Raw genomic sequence first — 17,953 nt, 5'->3', positions numbered from 1 at the left:
TCTCTCATGAAACAATACGTAAACATCTAAAGAATATGGGAAAACGCCATAAAAAAGGTGTTTGGGTACCTCATGAATCCTCCGATGATCATCGCTTCCAACGTTTAAATGTTACTTTGCTTCATATGATGCGTAATGCACGTGAACCATTTTTGGATAGAATTTTCACCAGTAATGAAAAATGGATTGTCTATCCGAATATTAAACACCAAAAACAAGGGCTCAGTCCTAGACAAAAAAACACTTCCAACCCCAAAACCTGGAATCTATTCGCAGAAAGTGAAGGTTTGCATTTAATGGGACATCAAAGGAGTCATTGATTTTGAACTCCTCAATCCACAGCAAACTGTCAATGCAGAGATCTATAGCCAGCAAGTGGAACGTTTAAATCAAACCCTTCATCAGAAACACCCTTCACTCATCAATCAAAAAGGTGTTCTTCTTCTCCACGACAATGCACGTCCACATGTGGCACGTTTGAAACAACACAAGATTATGGAGTTGGGTTGGGAAATTCTTCCCCACCCACCATATTCTCCAGATATGGCACCATCAGATTACCATCTTTTTTGTTTGCTGCAACATCATCTAATAGGAAAACATATGCAAATGTGGAAGGTGTTAAAGAGGATATCGACATGATTTTTGCATTGATAAAAATGGAGACTATTTCATTTAATAAATGTTTTGTTTTGATATATAAGTTGTTTGGGTGTTTTCATCTAAAAAAAAAGCAACATTAATTTCTTGACCACCTAATATTATACAAAACATATTTTAAGTACTTACCATAAGTTTTGGGGATTGGGTATCAATTGCGGTGACAGTGAATAACCTATAGAACCATCTAACCAATAATTAGTTACTAATTTATTTTCTAATTATTATCTACTGACTGTTGACTAGTTCTAATCTTACATTTTGGTTGCTAATCTGCTGCCATCTTCAGGGAAGTCCCAAGGAAGGGCAATTTGTGTGGTATGTGGTAATGACTGGGATTCAACCTTAGATTTTCTTGATAGACAAACTATCAAACACTACCACCATCAAACATAAACCTTCTCAGGACTTTCTTGAAAATGGAACAGACTAGCAACTGAAATGTGGGATAAAACTAGTTAGTAATTAGTATCTAGTAATTTAGAAAAATGAAAGTTAGTAACTTATTAATAACTACACTTAAGTGTTCATATGACAATAAAAACAGGCTTTCTATTTCACAGTATAAAGAATAGTTTTTCAATTTAATACGTAAAGATAAACATTACTGAACTAATTAATGATTTTATATGTATGTACACTACAGATTCCTTTTCTTTTTCACTAAAGGTAAAACAGAGTTATCTTAGAAATCCACCCAGTATTGCTGAAAGTTGCCATTTAAAAAGAAAAATTAAAAAGTTTGCCCCTTTCACATATATTCATAATCTGTTTATACATTTGAGTGTTATTTACTATGGAAAATTATGAGACAAACCTCAATGTTTATATTCTAACTAGATCAATTATCCCTAACTTTGTATTAAAGATGTGTTTGGACCTCTTGCCTAAGCTTTCATTATATCTATTATACAGAGTGAAAAGTTTAATAATATGTTCTGTAGCATTTCTAAAACAATGACTCTGTAATAATGAAATGTTACAAATCACACTCAAGCAAAAGTAAATTATGTCGAGCTTTAACTTGAACAGGGACAGTTAAGGAGAAAGGTTAAATTTATATTTTCTTTTCATAATGTAACCAGATACTGTTATCATAAAATAAGAAGCATTTCTGCATTACTTCTAGGCTCTAAAAGCTATTAGCCATGTGGATAATTTGTTTAGTTTTTTAACTACCAAAAAATATACTAAATTAACCATAAAAGTTAACATACATTTATCATTGAAATATAGTCACTGAAACTGCATTAAAGTGATATAAGTATAACCACTGCCTACACTAATTGGTCATACATCATAATAACTGAATTGTATATAATGTTGTGGTGTCTGAAAATGTTGAAATATGTGTAACATGTTATCGTCTTCTTGCACTTTGGAAAATCTTAGTTGGTTGCCATTCAATGACTATTTCAGTACTATGTTTCAGGTTATCAAAACACAGCATATGTTACTCACATAGATCACTCTTAATGCATGGATGATGCTCTAACAAGAAGAAACATGTCAAAATTATAACACTGGAGCTGGCAATATCAAAAGGCTGTTCAATTCTGCAAACAGACAATGTTTAATCAGATACAAGTTGAGTTGTCATAATTACAATATTTAACATCCAACAGAAGAGTGCTTTCAGAGGGACAAATAGCAAATTCACCATGATGTAACCTGTGATATTTACTTCTGTACAAAAAAGGTGTGAAATAGATTATACTGAGGAAATAGTCAAGGAAAAAACAAACAAACAGAATTAAATGTAAACTTAGCAGTGATTCAATGTAATTTAACAAATTCCCATTAACACCGTGATAAATAGCAGGCTTTTTCACTCACCAATATATGACACATGTCCATTGGAAAAGAAAGTTGTGTGCTTTAGTATTTCATCTTACAATGCAAATTACTTCCTAAAAATGTAATCTAAAACACTGTGTCTGATAATAATAAAAAACATACACTGACCTCAAAACATTGACTTGAGGAGTCCCTGAACTCAGAATATTTCCCAAGTAAATAAAACACTGATAACTCCTTATCGAAAAACTAGCAATTAATAGTAGCATGCATTACATGTAATACAAATTGAAAAATCAAGCTTAACATGCTGATAAATTCATGATCCTACCCTAGAATAACCTAAATTTTGTTCACAAATTTCATTAGTTTTAATAATTTATGTACAGAATTTGCACTTCATGGAAACAGAAAGAAAAACTACAAGGTTCTTCTGGTAGGCTATTGGTTGAATATTAATTATTATTCACTCATTGTCAGTTATGATTAAAGTTTTGTCTGTTAAGAAATATATAACCAGCATGATTTCAGACATACCGTCTTTACCTTTCAATTTTTGATATTTAAATGTCCTACTATCTCAATTTTTGATAAAACATTGTTTACCATTTAAGCTTTCTTGTAGGGGCTCCAAAAGCATGTCAAATTCCATATCTTGTACTGCAGCCAAGACATCATTTCCTGAGAGTGTTTTCCTTTTGTCTTTAAGAGTGAAGTTGTTGGCACTGTAACAAAACCATGGCACAAAAAAAAAGCCACTTATAATGGAATGGTCACTTCATCTTATTATTTACAGGCTTGGAGCTATCCAACTGATAATGCATATAGAAACTAAAAATAAAATAATAATGATTCACATACTTAACAGCTTTATAAACCAAATAAGGATTTGATAAGACAAACAGTTTGTTTTACAGGCTAAGAGTAAAGGAAAAGTTATGACTTACACAAAAAAAAAGATTTTTACAGCAATATTACTAATTAGATGTAATATGTCAAGCAGATACATGTATACTGTATCACTTTAGAAACATTATACATTTCTCTTTCTTAACTCCAATAACTTAAAACTAATGTGGGAAACAAGATATAAAAAACTAACAATAATGTACAGAACAAGACATAAACACTAATGTAGAAAGTAAGCTATATACATACCACTAATAGTTGTATTTAACAAGTTCCACTTGAGAACTACCATTGAAGAATATCAAACCAAAGATATTAAAAACTATACTCTAGTGATATACAAAACTTCAGTCGCCTTTAGCTAAGTTGTATATCCTGATTATATCCATATTACATATATCGCAATACCATTACTGGCATTTGGATATTGTCTGATAGATGGGATATCTCCAATGCATTTGGGTGCTATTACCACAGACAGTATTTGTTATGACAATATGTTGACAACCAGGACTGATAATGGTATTGCAACATGTAATTCATTATTGTTTTATAGTGCTAATTTAATCACCTATAAACAATTAATGTAATCAACAGTTTGTAAGGTATTTATTTATTTATTTATATACACATACACACACACACATGTATATACATAAAATAGTCAAGATAACAAACACACACACACACACACTTCTGATAAAAACAAACTATTAAAACATGCAATAACCAGTGTTCAAACTAATATTTGTTATTGTAGCAAATTCAAATACATTGGACTTAGTAAAACAAAAACATTACAAGTTAACTAAACTAAAAGAAAATTAAAAAATTAACTTTTTGTTTTTACTAGAACTAATTATAATTGTTCATGTATCATATTCAAAGTTGATAACAACTGAGATCACATTTCCTATCAAGATTATTAATTATTGAGTTAAATAAAGTATGGAAATTATCAATATCTCCATTTCTGATTGAAAGACTTGGTCACATCAGTACATTTTGGTTTTTAACAATGCAACCATTGAAAGGTGATGATCGTCAATAAAGATGTATCTGTGATTTAACTGTTCTTCCTTCATTTGAAAGAAAAAATATTTACGACACACCAACTTAGTATCTAACACACAGATAGTTTCTGTTTTGAAAAGGTATGGGTGAATTGAATGATATTTTAAAAGATACCTGAAGTGCACATATTTTGTTAAAGTATTTAAATGGTGTTGTTGTTGTTTTTCAGATTTACAGGAAAACTGCAACAGCATTAACAGTGCAGCAACAAAAGATTAACACATTTTTCAACTGAACACAGATGCATAACATTTGCAAACATGTGACACTAGATAGAAGATACTCTTATGTGCAAACATTATTTCAGAAGATACCATTTGGTGTGAAAAACTGTTTCCTTTAATAGTCCCATGATATTTAATTTTGAAATAAGATCTTAAAACTACATGAAGGTCTAAAAGTTGTCAAATATTTTTAACTCACTTAATTCGTCGTGAGAAAGTTCTTTAGGGTATATTTCATAACATAAATCAATGCCAATGAAAACATGTCCTATATTATATGCCAGTTAGCTGAAAAACAGACATCAAAGTTCAGAACTTGAACAAGTAAATTGATGCAAGGAGAATTTAAAAAACAACAACATTTATTTTGGAATATAACAGTACTCTTGAAAACTTCTTAAAAGGATTTAAAGCTACTTGTAATAAAGTGTTTATATTTCTTATGCATGAAAAAGATATCATAAAACACAAATACAGCAATATTTGTTAATTTTGCCTTTACGGAAGTATTCTACGAGCAAAAACACAATCATATTTGGGCTGTTTTCCTGGTTTCACAAATCTGAACAGGTTAGCTAAGCTGATTATGTTTTAGAAATTTCAATCTCTTGACCTTGATTTCAGATGGGTTTTCTTCTATTGCAAAAAATCAAGAAGATATTTTACTCACCATGTTGTTGCATACAATACAAAAACACTAGCAGCTTTTGAAAGGGCAGACTTTGCCTCCTTAGAAACGTTTACACCCTCTGGTAGCTAAAATAGAGAAGTTCCTCAAATTAGTTACTTCATAACTACATCCTAAAATTCATAATATGACAGCCTACCAAATAATACACAGAACATATTTTTTAATGCCAAATCAACCACTTGAAAACACATTATTTGTATTAAATAGATTAAAAAACAAAAAATTGTGCTCTCTACTGTAGAGTTTCACTACAAATAGAAAATTGAGAGAGGGTTTGATGACTTTATAACTCTTACATGCACTCACTAAATAACTACTGTATGTGTACAAAATGTTTATTAATAGGATAAAACTTCAGTGATACTTATTATAAATATTGTTACTAGTACTGACTCATTACAGCCATATGGCTATTAATTCCACAATACTTGGTAATCATGTTTATATATCTAATTGTATATTCACATGTCTTAGTTACTTTTTCCACATAGAAAGTGCAAATACATGCCATGATCATGTTTCATAAACAATAGATAGGTTTCAAGATATTAAAACAGCATTTTCTTTACTTTACTTACATGATTAAAAGGGGGGTCCGTATATAGATTGCTAATAGTAAATCTTCCTGATTCAAACTGATATGGCATTTTTATTATTATTCCAATCATGAGGATAAAGCATTCCATGTCATGTTAGTAAATGTATTTACACATTCAGTTCTGGATATCAATGGAATAAGTGGTAGAATAATACTTTGAAATATCATTAATTATTTCATGGTTTATTTTTGTTAATTAACATGTGATATGAATGTCAACAGCACACATTCTAAGGGAGTTTAAACAAAATGTAAATCAGACAGATAATTATTATTTTTAGATAATAAATATTCTGTGAGGAAGTACACAAAAGCAGAAAAAGTTATAACACAAAGAGATCATATAGCCTTTAAAAAAATCTGTTCATTTTTTAAACAGGTGCTTTATTAAAAATTGCATTTTCAATCATACCACCTACCTTTTTACATACTTTATCAAAATAGTAACATTCTGTCAGGTATGTTAATATGCAAACAGTAATGCCCCAACCACAGTGTCTTAATCCCTAACATCCAAACACTACACACATGTAGTGGTATACAGGGTTCTAGATCTCAGATCTATACATCACTGTTGAATAGCTAGAAACAATGAAAGATTTCTTTGTTTTTCATTCACCTGTTTCAGCAATACTGAGTATACTTTTCTAGAAGTTTTATTCCAGGTATTCAGTATTGTTTTACATGTTCTTAAGTATTTAAATTTGATGACGAGGAAACCACTTTTTAGAAAATAAAAGTTTGGAGATAGCTTGAATGGATAAAGAATAAAACTATTACAAATGTACAACATTTCAACAAGATTATTTCATCATCATTATGATATAATCTTGTCAAAACATTGTACATTTATAGCAGCTTTCTTCATCACCCATTCAGGCCATCTCCAAACTTTTAAGTCCATAACTATGTTCACAACAACGTTGGAACTTTTAAGTGTTGTATCTATAACCATAGACACTGAGTATGTAGGCAGCCCGAAGCTTTGCCCACCCTTCTGAAAAGGTGTTGCAGATCACAGTGCCTGAAGAAAAGTGCAATTACCATATTATTGTCAATGCTATATGCTTAAACATGCTGCCTCAGTTGTTGCTATGAGTACCTTTGGACTATGATCCTTTACCTACTCAATAATTTCAGTTTGGTGGCAGATATGTCATGTCTCAGTATTCCAGAATTATAGAGCCAAGTTGCAACCCTAATCTTGGCCCCCATCAGCGAAACAGGGTTCATAGAGAATCAGAATACTGCAAAATAAATTCCAGGACTTTAACCATGACCTAATATTAAATTTCATGACCAAAACTTTCAAATGTTTTAATAAAAGTAACAAGCAAATACTGTTTCACAGCCTCCATACCACCCCTTCAGCTGTCCAATCCTCCCACTTATCCCTAAACATTACATGTTGTAACATACTATCTTTCTGAATATACAGTTCTTATATTAAGTAATAAAAAAGTTAATGCAAATTAAAAGTTAATTTCAATTTTAAAAAAGTTAATTACAAAAACAATAGAAGTTAAGTTTCAATGCATTCATTTCTCTCTTCAGATTTTCTGCTTTTAGATACAGTTTTCTGAATTCCTTGTTCTTTTCCACAACCTTCCATCTAAAATGTTGGTACAATCCACCAAAGGAGGCTGAAAATGTTAGGAAAAGTTCGCTTTTGTGATTGGCTAATAATGCTGTTTAGTCACTGAACTTTCTATCCTGAACAAGCTGCACCTGTGTATTGCTTTATGCACGTAAATCTTGTTTGGAGTTCAGTTGAGTGTGAATGGCTGTGTATGGTAACACAGTACAGTATATACAGCTCAGTTAGTTACATTACTACACATTGTATTGCATGATGTTTGTATGCAAATATATGGGAAGATGGAAATTCACAACAAAAGCTTACATCTATAACACAAAGATTTAGTGAGATCAATTTCTAGTATAGATGCTTGTGACAATAAAACTAACATGGCTGTCTTAACTTCTTACCGATAAACCTTTGGTAGGAACTACAACAATCAAATTTACAAAATCAAACTCAGAATTTTTATCATTAATCTTCACAGTTGAAACACTGATCCACTTTTTCTTTTTTAGAGGTGGCTAAGAGGCCCTCTTATATTGTAAGGCCCTTAATTATAGCTTAGTTAGCTTATGCTTTAATCCGGCTCTGGGTGATGAATACAATCAAGAAACTAAGTAAGGATGCTAAAGATTTAGCCATCCATGCTGAGACAAAACAAGACTATTTTGCTGGCTAAATCAAATGCTTAGAAGAGGAAAATAAAAGCTTCTGTAGTTTATTGTTATCACAAATTTTAAGCCTAATTCTCAAGGTTGTTTGTAACATATGGATATCTCTGTGATGTAATGAAACTACATAATTGTTTGTATAAAAGCTAATTCAGTGTGGCTGTCTGTACATTCTTTCTCTATAATGGTCAGACTATTCATAAAGGATTATACAGGGCTCAATTTTAACAGTCATTCAAAACAACTAAAAACTTCCTCGGAAGACCAACTGAAACTTCCATGTTGTCCAATGAATGACTAGCATCCTCAACAGACCCTTATTTAAAACAGCACTGCAGTCTACTGTACACTTATCCATGCCCTCACTACATATGTAATGTTGACTCCGATCCTCGACTAAAATCATCTGTAAATTCCCTAACTACAAACTTATTTGGACCCCCACAAAAATATCTTTTTGTCCATTCTTTGTTTAAAAGAATATTGTATTTTGTGGAAGAGGGGATTCAGAGAACAATAGGGGTTAATAACAAGCATGGCTTGAGAAGTGGATTTCTAGGGAAGGTGGGGATTTTGAGAACAATAGGGTTTAGGGTTTGAGAAGTTGGGGCTAGACACTGAAATTTGAAAGTAAAACTTGAATGTTCTATTGGTGATTATTTGGTTAAATATAATAAATGTCAATTTTGTTTTTGTTTCAAATTTTTGTGTGTATTGTTTTGGGGGGGCAAGGTGACAACCCGGTCCTGGTCGACATCCGGCCCTGGCCGAAGCTTAGTGACCCGGACCCGTTATTCAGCCAAATTTTACTACCCGTGCATCCCTAGTAAATAGCATAGCCAAAAAATATATTGTCCTTATGAGTCATTTGACAGTTTATAAATGCACAGTTATTGTGTCCAAATTAACTTTCAGTGGGCAGTCAGTTTTTGTTGCTCAGAACATATATTTCTTTTTAACTAAACCAATTACTGACTGTAACTTTCAGTACTGCGTTAGTTGCCACAAAGATTAGGGTTTAGATGACTAGCTTTGACACTTGGCCGAAGCCGAGTATTACCAGGTAGCCCAATACCCAGCCAGAGCCGATTATCTGACTGGGTACACGGGCTTCCCTACTATTTACTCATTGCTTCAAAACAGTAATTTTTTCAATTAAATACAATACCAATCTGTTTTTTTTTGTTTTGTTTTTTTATAAGCACTAGTATGGTCACACAGCCTGTTCAGGATACACTACCAATTTTTTTTTGAAAACTTCAATCTATCTCAAATTTTTGGATTTTGCCCTATATACAATGCAAATAACCATTTTCAATGAATGCAAAAAGAATAATTTTGTCCAAATTCATTTTTACATGTGATGATGAAAATCCAAAATTTATAATACAAATTTGCTCAAGTTTAGTATTAATCCATGAATATAACACTAAAAATGTATATTAAATTTTCATGTATGTATTTCTTATGTATAACAACTGCTTTTGTGATCAGATCTAGTGACATTTACTAATTATTAGTTATTTTTAACAATTCCTTATGTGTACCGTAGCATAATAGTTTGTTTCTGAGCTTCTCTACTTACAGCATCTTTCACAATTCTTGTTATCACACTGTTTGGAAGGTTGAAGTCTTCAGGTCGTTCAGCCATTGATTCTGTCAGTAACAAACAAGATGATTGTATGCTTTAAGCTACTCTTGTTCTGAAAAAGGAATAGGAAATTAAATATTTTAAACACAAATTTTGCAGCATGAATATTCCTTAATGATGAGTTGACATTGCTAAGGACAATATGTATAGGACAACTGGTGCAGATATACAACTTTGAAACCTAAGTTTAAGAAGTTTTGATACTCAGAAGTAAAAATAAGTCAAAGAAAACATAAGCAAATAATTTCTAAACATGAAATTTCAGCATAAACATTTTTACAACTTGAGATTCTCTGGACCTACATTTAAATACACCACAAACAAAAATATAATTTGCATTCAGTATTTTTATATACACTGTAAACTTAAAAAATGATAAAGCTGTATTCCCATTATTTTTTTATTCCTGATTAGCAAATCTCTTAATGTAGTTTTTGTTCTTTACATTATAAACATTTCATCCAAATGAAGAGAGAAAAAATTTACAACATGACTGTATAATTATTAAATTTAGCTAACAACATGGTGAAATTCAAACTACTAAACAAATTAATTCACCATTTCAGTCTTCATTAAGAAGAAAGTCAACATCTTACATTGGTATTGTGCACAGAGATCTGGTGTATATTAGTGAAATTTTTAGTGTTTGTTAATGTGTGAAGAGTTTTGGACAGTAATTATGATATAAGCAGTAGTTATTTGGTTGATTGAGCAGTGTAGAACAGAAAAATGTGGTCAAAATGCTGTTATACATTCTTTTTACTTGAAGTACATACCAGGCAGTACCTAACTGTCACACATATCATACAAAAAATTCTATACAGTTATACTATTATAACACAAGACTTTCCATATATACCAAATATATTTTTCAGCTTTACATGTATGTATAGGGTAAATTATCTTGTTCAGATAACTCTAAATTTATTTTTTCATGAGTAAAGTAGTTGAGATCTTAACATACACCCAGTCATCCTAGTAGCACAGCCACTCACTAAATCCAATAAATTAGTAATAAGACTAAACCTGTACACAGAATTCCAAATGATGCCTAACTAGTGATTTGTATACAGATAATTTCAACTTTTGACTTGTAATTCATGTCTAAAAGCACATTTTAAAAGTCCACTAGATTGAATACTAGCAGCAAAACACTGCCTTGATGGTTAAAGTGATTTATCTATCCATGTACCGAAGAAATTTTATCAGTTGTGCTATTATGTGGGTTTTCATCTATATAAAACATATGATCCATGTTACATATTCCAAATGCATTATCTTGCACTTACTATAATCGTCTTTTGCAAAATATTTGTCCAACTCATCAATTGATTCAAGTCATTCTGTAGTATCCCAACATCATCAATACAGCTAGAAATATCCGATAGTTTAATGTCATCACAAACTATTAAATTATGCCCCTATCAATGTCATTAATGTAAATAAGAAAAAGCCAAAGCACTAATAACAAGATATGGAACCCTGTAGTAGATGTTGCATTTGATCATGATCAAAATGAGTTCGTAAGTACCTTACTAATTCAACAGCATTATTTATCACTCAGTATTGTACACCACGTGCCAGTTATTTTAGGTTATTACTAATATCAAAAATAATATGATAAAATACCCCAATATGGAGATTTTAATTTCAAGCATACAGATTACAAAATTTTAGGATCAAAGCACAAAGATTTTGTTAGTTTGTTTATTGTTAAGGACAAAGCCACACAAGGGCTTTCTGTGCTATGACTACTACGAGTGCTGAAATTCAGTTTTTAGCATTATAAGCCTTCAGACTTACCACTGAGCCACTGGAAGGCAAATCATGAAAAGGGAAGGTTTTTAAGAAACCATTGAGGATGTTTTTCTTCAGGGAACCTACTAGCTACAATGCTATTTTAGATCTATTTTTAACGTTCTAACGTAGAAATAGTTGATAGGATAGATACTGGGGAACATCTGGGTGCAAGTGAGAATTGTATAGAGATACATATATTTCCCCAGTGAAAATTCTCTAAATGCCAGAGAGGATGGTAACTGTCCTAGGCAGTTGTGGCAAAATGAGAATGTCAACTACAGAGTCTAGGCTATCATATCCCCACAAAACAAAGGACTTCTGCCTGCGTGTCCACTTCTCATCCTTCAATGGATCCTGCCTATACTTATCTAAGTCTCCCGCTCAACTTACTCATAAGACATTGTGACCTTACCACAGAATTAATTACCACAGTTTAGCTGATCTTCAAATTCTTAATAAACTTCCAGTAAGACAATCGAGAACTGAAAGCGATAGAGGATCAAATTGAAGATTCAAAAATATGAATAGTTTTTCCTTGTAGAGTATTTGTTTTTAAACTGTCAGTAAAGATATAAAAATCAGGATAGTTCATACAAACTGATTAATGTCATCACTTTGTTTTTCTAAGGGGAAGGAGTGTGAGATAACAAATTATATTTTTATTTTTTAATGGGTTTGTTTTCTGTTCATTTATTATTCATTCTATTATTTAGTTTATCTAAGAAACTTTAGTTATATTAAAGTGCTAATTCACTTCTAGTTGATCACATTGATCCTGCATAAGTATTATGTATTCCAAAACTGACATCAGATTCCCCTAGCAGTGACTTGCAGATATTATTAATGTTTTGAAGGATTATGTAAATTTAAGGTACTAAGCTAGCTAGTCACATGAGATGTAATCCAGTGGTCTTACAACTTAATAAAAGCCCTGCCATGGTCTCCAAGCGAGTTCACAAGATACAGCAAAAGCATTATTGCTGATTATTACTCAATACTGTTGTTGATCTTGTAGTTGTTTAAATACGGAATAGTTATTTTCAAATTAGGTTTTTGTTCTTCTGGTTCTTTTTTCTCAATTCCTTTATTCATTGAAATAGGTATTAACCTTGATATTTATGCCGTATTGTTCATCAGTGTTTGTATCATGTTCTGGGCCAGGCAAGTATTTATGAACAGTGTTTCTGATAATCAAGAAACTTTATATTCCAATTGTTTGAAACTTTCATTTCAGATATCTGTGCTTGTCTTAATAAATTTGTCTTTTTTTTGTTGTTGTTCAACCCTGGTGGTAGCAGCCACCAAAAGTTGACGAAGGAAATACTGTGGATCTAGTTTACCTTGATTTTCAAATACTTCTTACAAAAATTAAATATGTGGGTGTGGGAGAAATGCTATTAAATTGGATAGAAAATTGCCTGGAGACTAGAAAGTAGAGTAATAATAAATGTAGTTAGATCTGACTGGATCATAGATACAAGCGGTGTGCCTCAGGGCTCTGTGCTGGGTCCTCTGCTGTTTGTGATTTATATTAATGATATTGACTCTGGAATGACTAACAACATTTTGAAGTTTGCATATGACATTAAGATTTTTGGGGTGGCTAACTATATCAAAGATGCTGCAGACTTACAGGGATATTTAGATCATTTGATGCATTGGGCCAATATGTGGCAGATGATGTTTAACTATCCAGAATGTAAGGTGATGCATGTAGGTTTTCACAATTCAAATTATTGTTACAATTTAAATATTGTGGTTGAAGAAAAAGATCTTGGTGTTGTGATCGAAAAATCACTAAAGTCATCTATTGTAACTAGCTGTTACGTCTCTGGTCGTTAGTTAATTTTCCGTAAAAATTCTTTCCGAAGAAACTTTAGCGATACAAGTCCTTTCTTAAATAAAACTGGTTTATTCTTTCTGAATACAACTTTGCAATACACTTAATTTCCACAGTTGCACTATAACAAATGCTATAATTCACAACGAACATCTCACGTGCTCGACTCAACAATACGTCTCTCTCTGTCCGCAGTTCAATTACCATTGTTGCCGTCAATTCTTGGCGGCTTATATATACAATACTACCGCATATCTAGTAGCCTCTCGAGACTTCAGGAAGGGACGTGAACGTTCTAGAAGTTCATGACGTGTTACTAGCGTCACGTGACTTCTGCTGTCGTAACATAGCAATAAGATTTTGGGTAGCATCTATAGAAACATTGAATACAAGACAAAGGATATTATTGTTTCACTGTATAGATAACTTATAAGGCCTCATTTAGAAATTAGAGTATTGTGTCAAGTTTTGGGCTCCCTTCTTCAAGAAGGACATTGAATTGTTGAAGAAGATTCAGAGAAGAGCCACTAAGATGATAGTTGGGATGGTGGGATTGTCCTATGAGGAGACTAATATCTCTAAACTTGTTTTCTCTGGAGAGGAGAAGGTTCAGAGGGGATTTTATTGAGGTTTTTAATATTAAGGGTATTGATAATATAGATCCATCAAACTTTTTTTGTTTAGCAGTGAAAACAATAGGACAAGGGTTCAAATTTGGACAGCGAATGAATCATCTGCAGTTTAAACAATATTACTTTCAAACAGGGTGGTTGGCTTTTAGAATAAGCTGCCTTCAAGGGTTGTGGAAGCAGAAAATTTAACCGAGTTCAAGAAAAGATTGGATGAAAATATGAGTAGTAAGGGGTGGGTATAGTTTGGAGTTGGAAGGGTCATTCTTGAAGGGCTTATAAGCTCCTTTTTGTCCCTTTAAAATTTTATGAACTTATAATGGTGACTAATTTTATTCTTTTAATTACAGGTATACCTAGTCACCCAAGCCTCAAGAAGTAGACTCGCTTTTAGTTTTAATTTTATAAACTTTGTCATTTACCTCATCAAGATAACTTCAAAACTAATACAACTTTGATTTTTAAAGCAGACCTAGACTAGAACGTGAATTGTGTGCTAGACATAATGCTATTATGAATGTTAGTAGTAGTAATAAAGCTAATAGTAATATTTAGTATTCAATAAATCAATTACTCTTTTCATAAATGATAAAGTTTTCAATATATAAACATGGCATACATAAAATTAATAAATATCTTCCTCAGTACAAAGTACAAATAAAATATCTGGGTGCTACGCGAGGAAAAAATTCCCTACAACTGAGTACAAGTAGTACTACAATTTTAAACATTCTTCAGCCTCAAGCAAAAACAGACTGATTAAATCTCTTTGCTAATAATAATATAGTATTCGTCTTCTGAAATTTTACAAAAATTAAACTGTTTTTAAAGGCAGCATAATTAAGTTGTCTGTATACAAATCACTTTTACTTACTTTAGCCTAGTTTAGGCTTTAGTCTTTACCAATGGTCAACAATCTGGTCAGTTTACACAGTTTCAACTCAAATAATTCTACCTTTCAAGTTTTAATCTAATATCTAGTAGTAGTAGTAGTAGTAGTACTCAGTACTTACTAATTTAAGTTATAATGTACATTAATTAACAAAACATGACTTGATATTTTAGTTTTTACGACGTTAAAACCAAAAACTTTAAAAAATTCTGAAACTGAAAAGCTTAGAAACAGAATATTATTATTCTATTAACTATTCTGTATTCACGAGAGTTATGTATCATTGTATAGTTTAATAATACGAATACTCGGAATAGCAGAACTGATTAAAATTTAAAAATTGAATGCAAAACTTTTTCAATTTCAAGTTCAAGACGTATGTAGACCAGAATTCAGTAGAACTTAGAACAGGTTAATGAAATTGAAAAGAAAAATACAGGACCGCTGGTTTAAGCTTAAATGTTAAAGTTAAAGGCCTATGTTTTGAATTATATAAACGTCCAATCAGCCTAAAGCTGCTTAATAAAACATCAATGCAAAAGAAAAGTAATCTAATACAATTATTACTTACCTTGACATTTATGAAGAAACAGGATTTATCATTACAGACAATAAAAATAATGAAGGCTTATCTCAAGCGTAAAAAATAAAATCCCCGCGAAACCGCTTTGAACAAAAAGAAAAACCTGCAACGACGTGTGGTATGGAATTATTCATTAAATTGCTTAATATATCAGTATATTTTATCATACTCACAAAATAATATACGTAACGTATAAAATATTTCTTTTTATCTCAAAAATTTAATGTTTAAAACGGTGAAAAAAGAAGTTTTCGTTTGATATTAACATTCATTTGTTGATATCACGTTTTAGTTGTTTGAATTCTTTGATGGTAAAAAGAAAGATTGAGAGATTAGAAATAGATAAGGCATAGGAACTAGAAAATGGAAATTTGTGTTTACACTAAGCGCCTGTTTTGTGTAAGTAGGTTTTCTCGGGTTCTTCCGTTTCCTTCCCACTTTTAATCCTATGGCATTGGATATATAGATCTCCGTCTCTCCATGACCCTATCAATGAGCCTTTGGTTGTTTGTTGAAACTTGTCGTCCATAAAGTTTTTAACTTTGGCATTCACCTTGTTACTTGTGTCAACTCGTCATCTTCATCTGCTTGACTTCACTTTAGTCTTTGTCCAAATTCTAGACTCCCGTATATTTTATCAAAGTTTCAAATTATTTTAAGTTTAAGAAATGTATGTGATAAGCGATTCAGTTGGAAAAAATTCTGTGAATTTCCTTTAAAAGCTAAATCCCTGCCACATTAAAAAAATAAACAAAAAACAACTATGTTAACCCAAAAAAATTTAAAGGAGATCAAAGATCAGATATATGGTTAGTAGACAGGTGCCTGCTCAGGATTGGGGAATTGCTACTGTTAGTCCCAGAGGAAATTCAGAGTTGCGCTCTGGGATTTATACTATTTAGTATTTATAAACCAGTAGTGGGGAAAAGTTAGAGAATCTAATGAAAGAAGCTTTGTAAAACTATCTAATGAAACATGATAGCATAATAGAAAATAAGCATGGATTCATTATAGAAAAATCTTCCCCTATTTGTTAATTTTTTGGAGGATGCTGTGTCAGTATGAGTTATTTGGATGACGGAAAGAGTATAGACTTTGTGTGTTTAGATTTTCTAAAGATGCCAAAAGGCAAGTTGCCACACAAAAGATTAGTTGAGAAAATCACGTTGGTGAGGGTTGGGGAAATTAGCAAATTGGATTGTAGGTTGGTTGAATGAAAGAAAAAAATTATTAATGTAGTAGTCTAATCATATTGGATCTAGTAGAGCACTTGTACCTTTTCTTTTCCTTATTTACATTAATTAGAGTGATAGGGTAATAATAAATTAGTAAAGTGTGCAGATTAAAATAAACTTTTCAATACAATCATAATTATTACTTAATTTTTGCATACAAATCACTAATTAGACCTCACTTAGATTACTTTGTACAATTTTGGTTTCTTTATCTTACTTATTTTAAGAGTAAAATAGAATAGTGATTAGTGGTGAGGGTTCTGAGGAGGGCTATAGCTTACAAAGTAGAATGAGGAAATGGAAAGGTTATCATCTGGAGATTTTATCTTTGCTCTTGACAAAAGTAGGGTAAAAGGTTATTTAATGTAGTTTATCAGGATTATACAAGTTTCTTAATTGAGTAGAATCCACAGGAGAAAATGTTAGTTAGAGTTAATCTGTGTCCTCCAATTTTTACAGATTTGTGAAAAATGAGAGAGACTTGACAATGGTAAAATACAGCAAAACCTTTCACTAAGTATGATTATACATGAAAAGTTTCTTTAAATATGGGATTTTTAGAATTAAATAAGGGGGATAGAAAACACTTAATATGCCTGTATACTGTAATGAGATAAAAGCTTTTGATTTTTTTGGGCTATATCTGAAAACAATAGGATGAGAGGATACAAATTAGAATTTGGAAAACACAGGTTAGACATCACTTAAGACAATTTTATTTATCAACAGGGTGATTGGCTTATTGATTGAGTTATCATTAGCAGCTGTAGAACCTGGTAGTTTACAATAGTTTGAAAGGTGCTATATCTTAACATAATAGGATGAAAACACACAAGCCTTAAAGGACTAAATGACCCCTTTTTGTCCATATATTATTATTTTGGTCCCAGTCATGGTGTGTACTCTAATACTATCAATACTGAACCACTACAAAATCATGTGAAATTCATAATATGCTTATGAGTATTGATTTCATTCAAATGAGATACAATTAAATAGAATGTTAGAAAAAATGACAAAAACATGCCCCGAGTATTAAGTATTCAAAAATAATCTGCAGATCACCTGAAAATTTAGTTCATAGGAATTAAAATTACAAAATATCTGTGTGACCATC

General features: G+C 31.5%; 1 protein-coding gene across 4 annotated transcripts in view; it reads right to left on the bottom strand.

Moving 5' to 3' along the window:
- Positions 1 to 15,680, bottom strand: part of LOC106465542 (DNA polymerase epsilon subunit 3-like) — a 22,837-nt gene extending 7,157 nt beyond the window's left edge. The window contains exons 1-4 of one of the 4 annotated variants that reach the window (XM_013925766.2): positions 15,590 to 15,680; positions 9,792 to 9,909; positions 5,335 to 5,420; positions 3,064 to 3,182 (exon numbers count right to left, since the gene is read on the bottom strand). In XM_013925766.2, the coding sequence (XP_013781220.1) occupies positions 3,064 to 3,182; positions 5,335 to 5,420; positions 9,792 to 9,857 (271 nt within the window). In that variant the 5' untranslated portion in view covers positions 9,858 to 9,909; positions 15,590 to 15,680. Of the gene's footprint in view, positions 1 to 3,063; positions 3,183 to 5,334; positions 5,421 to 9,791; positions 9,910 to 15,000; positions 15,022 to 15,589 lie in introns of those variants that run through there. The other 3 variants (XM_022393461.1, XM_022393460.1, XM_022393462.1) reach the window with 3 other exon arrangements.
- Between the last annotated feature and the right edge of the window lie 2,273 nt (positions 15,681 to 17,953).

This window comes from Limulus polyphemus, unplaced genomic scaffold, assembly GCF_000517525.1.
Source record: "Limulus polyphemus unplaced genomic scaffold, Limulus_polyphemus-2.1.2 Scaffold1976, whole genome shotgun sequence".
NCBI classification, from domain to species: domain Eukaryota; kingdom Metazoa; phylum Arthropoda; class Merostomata; order Xiphosura; family Limulidae; genus Limulus; species Limulus polyphemus.
Note: the sequence above shows the minus strand (reverse complement) of the source record. Positions and strands in the feature narration are given on the sequence as shown.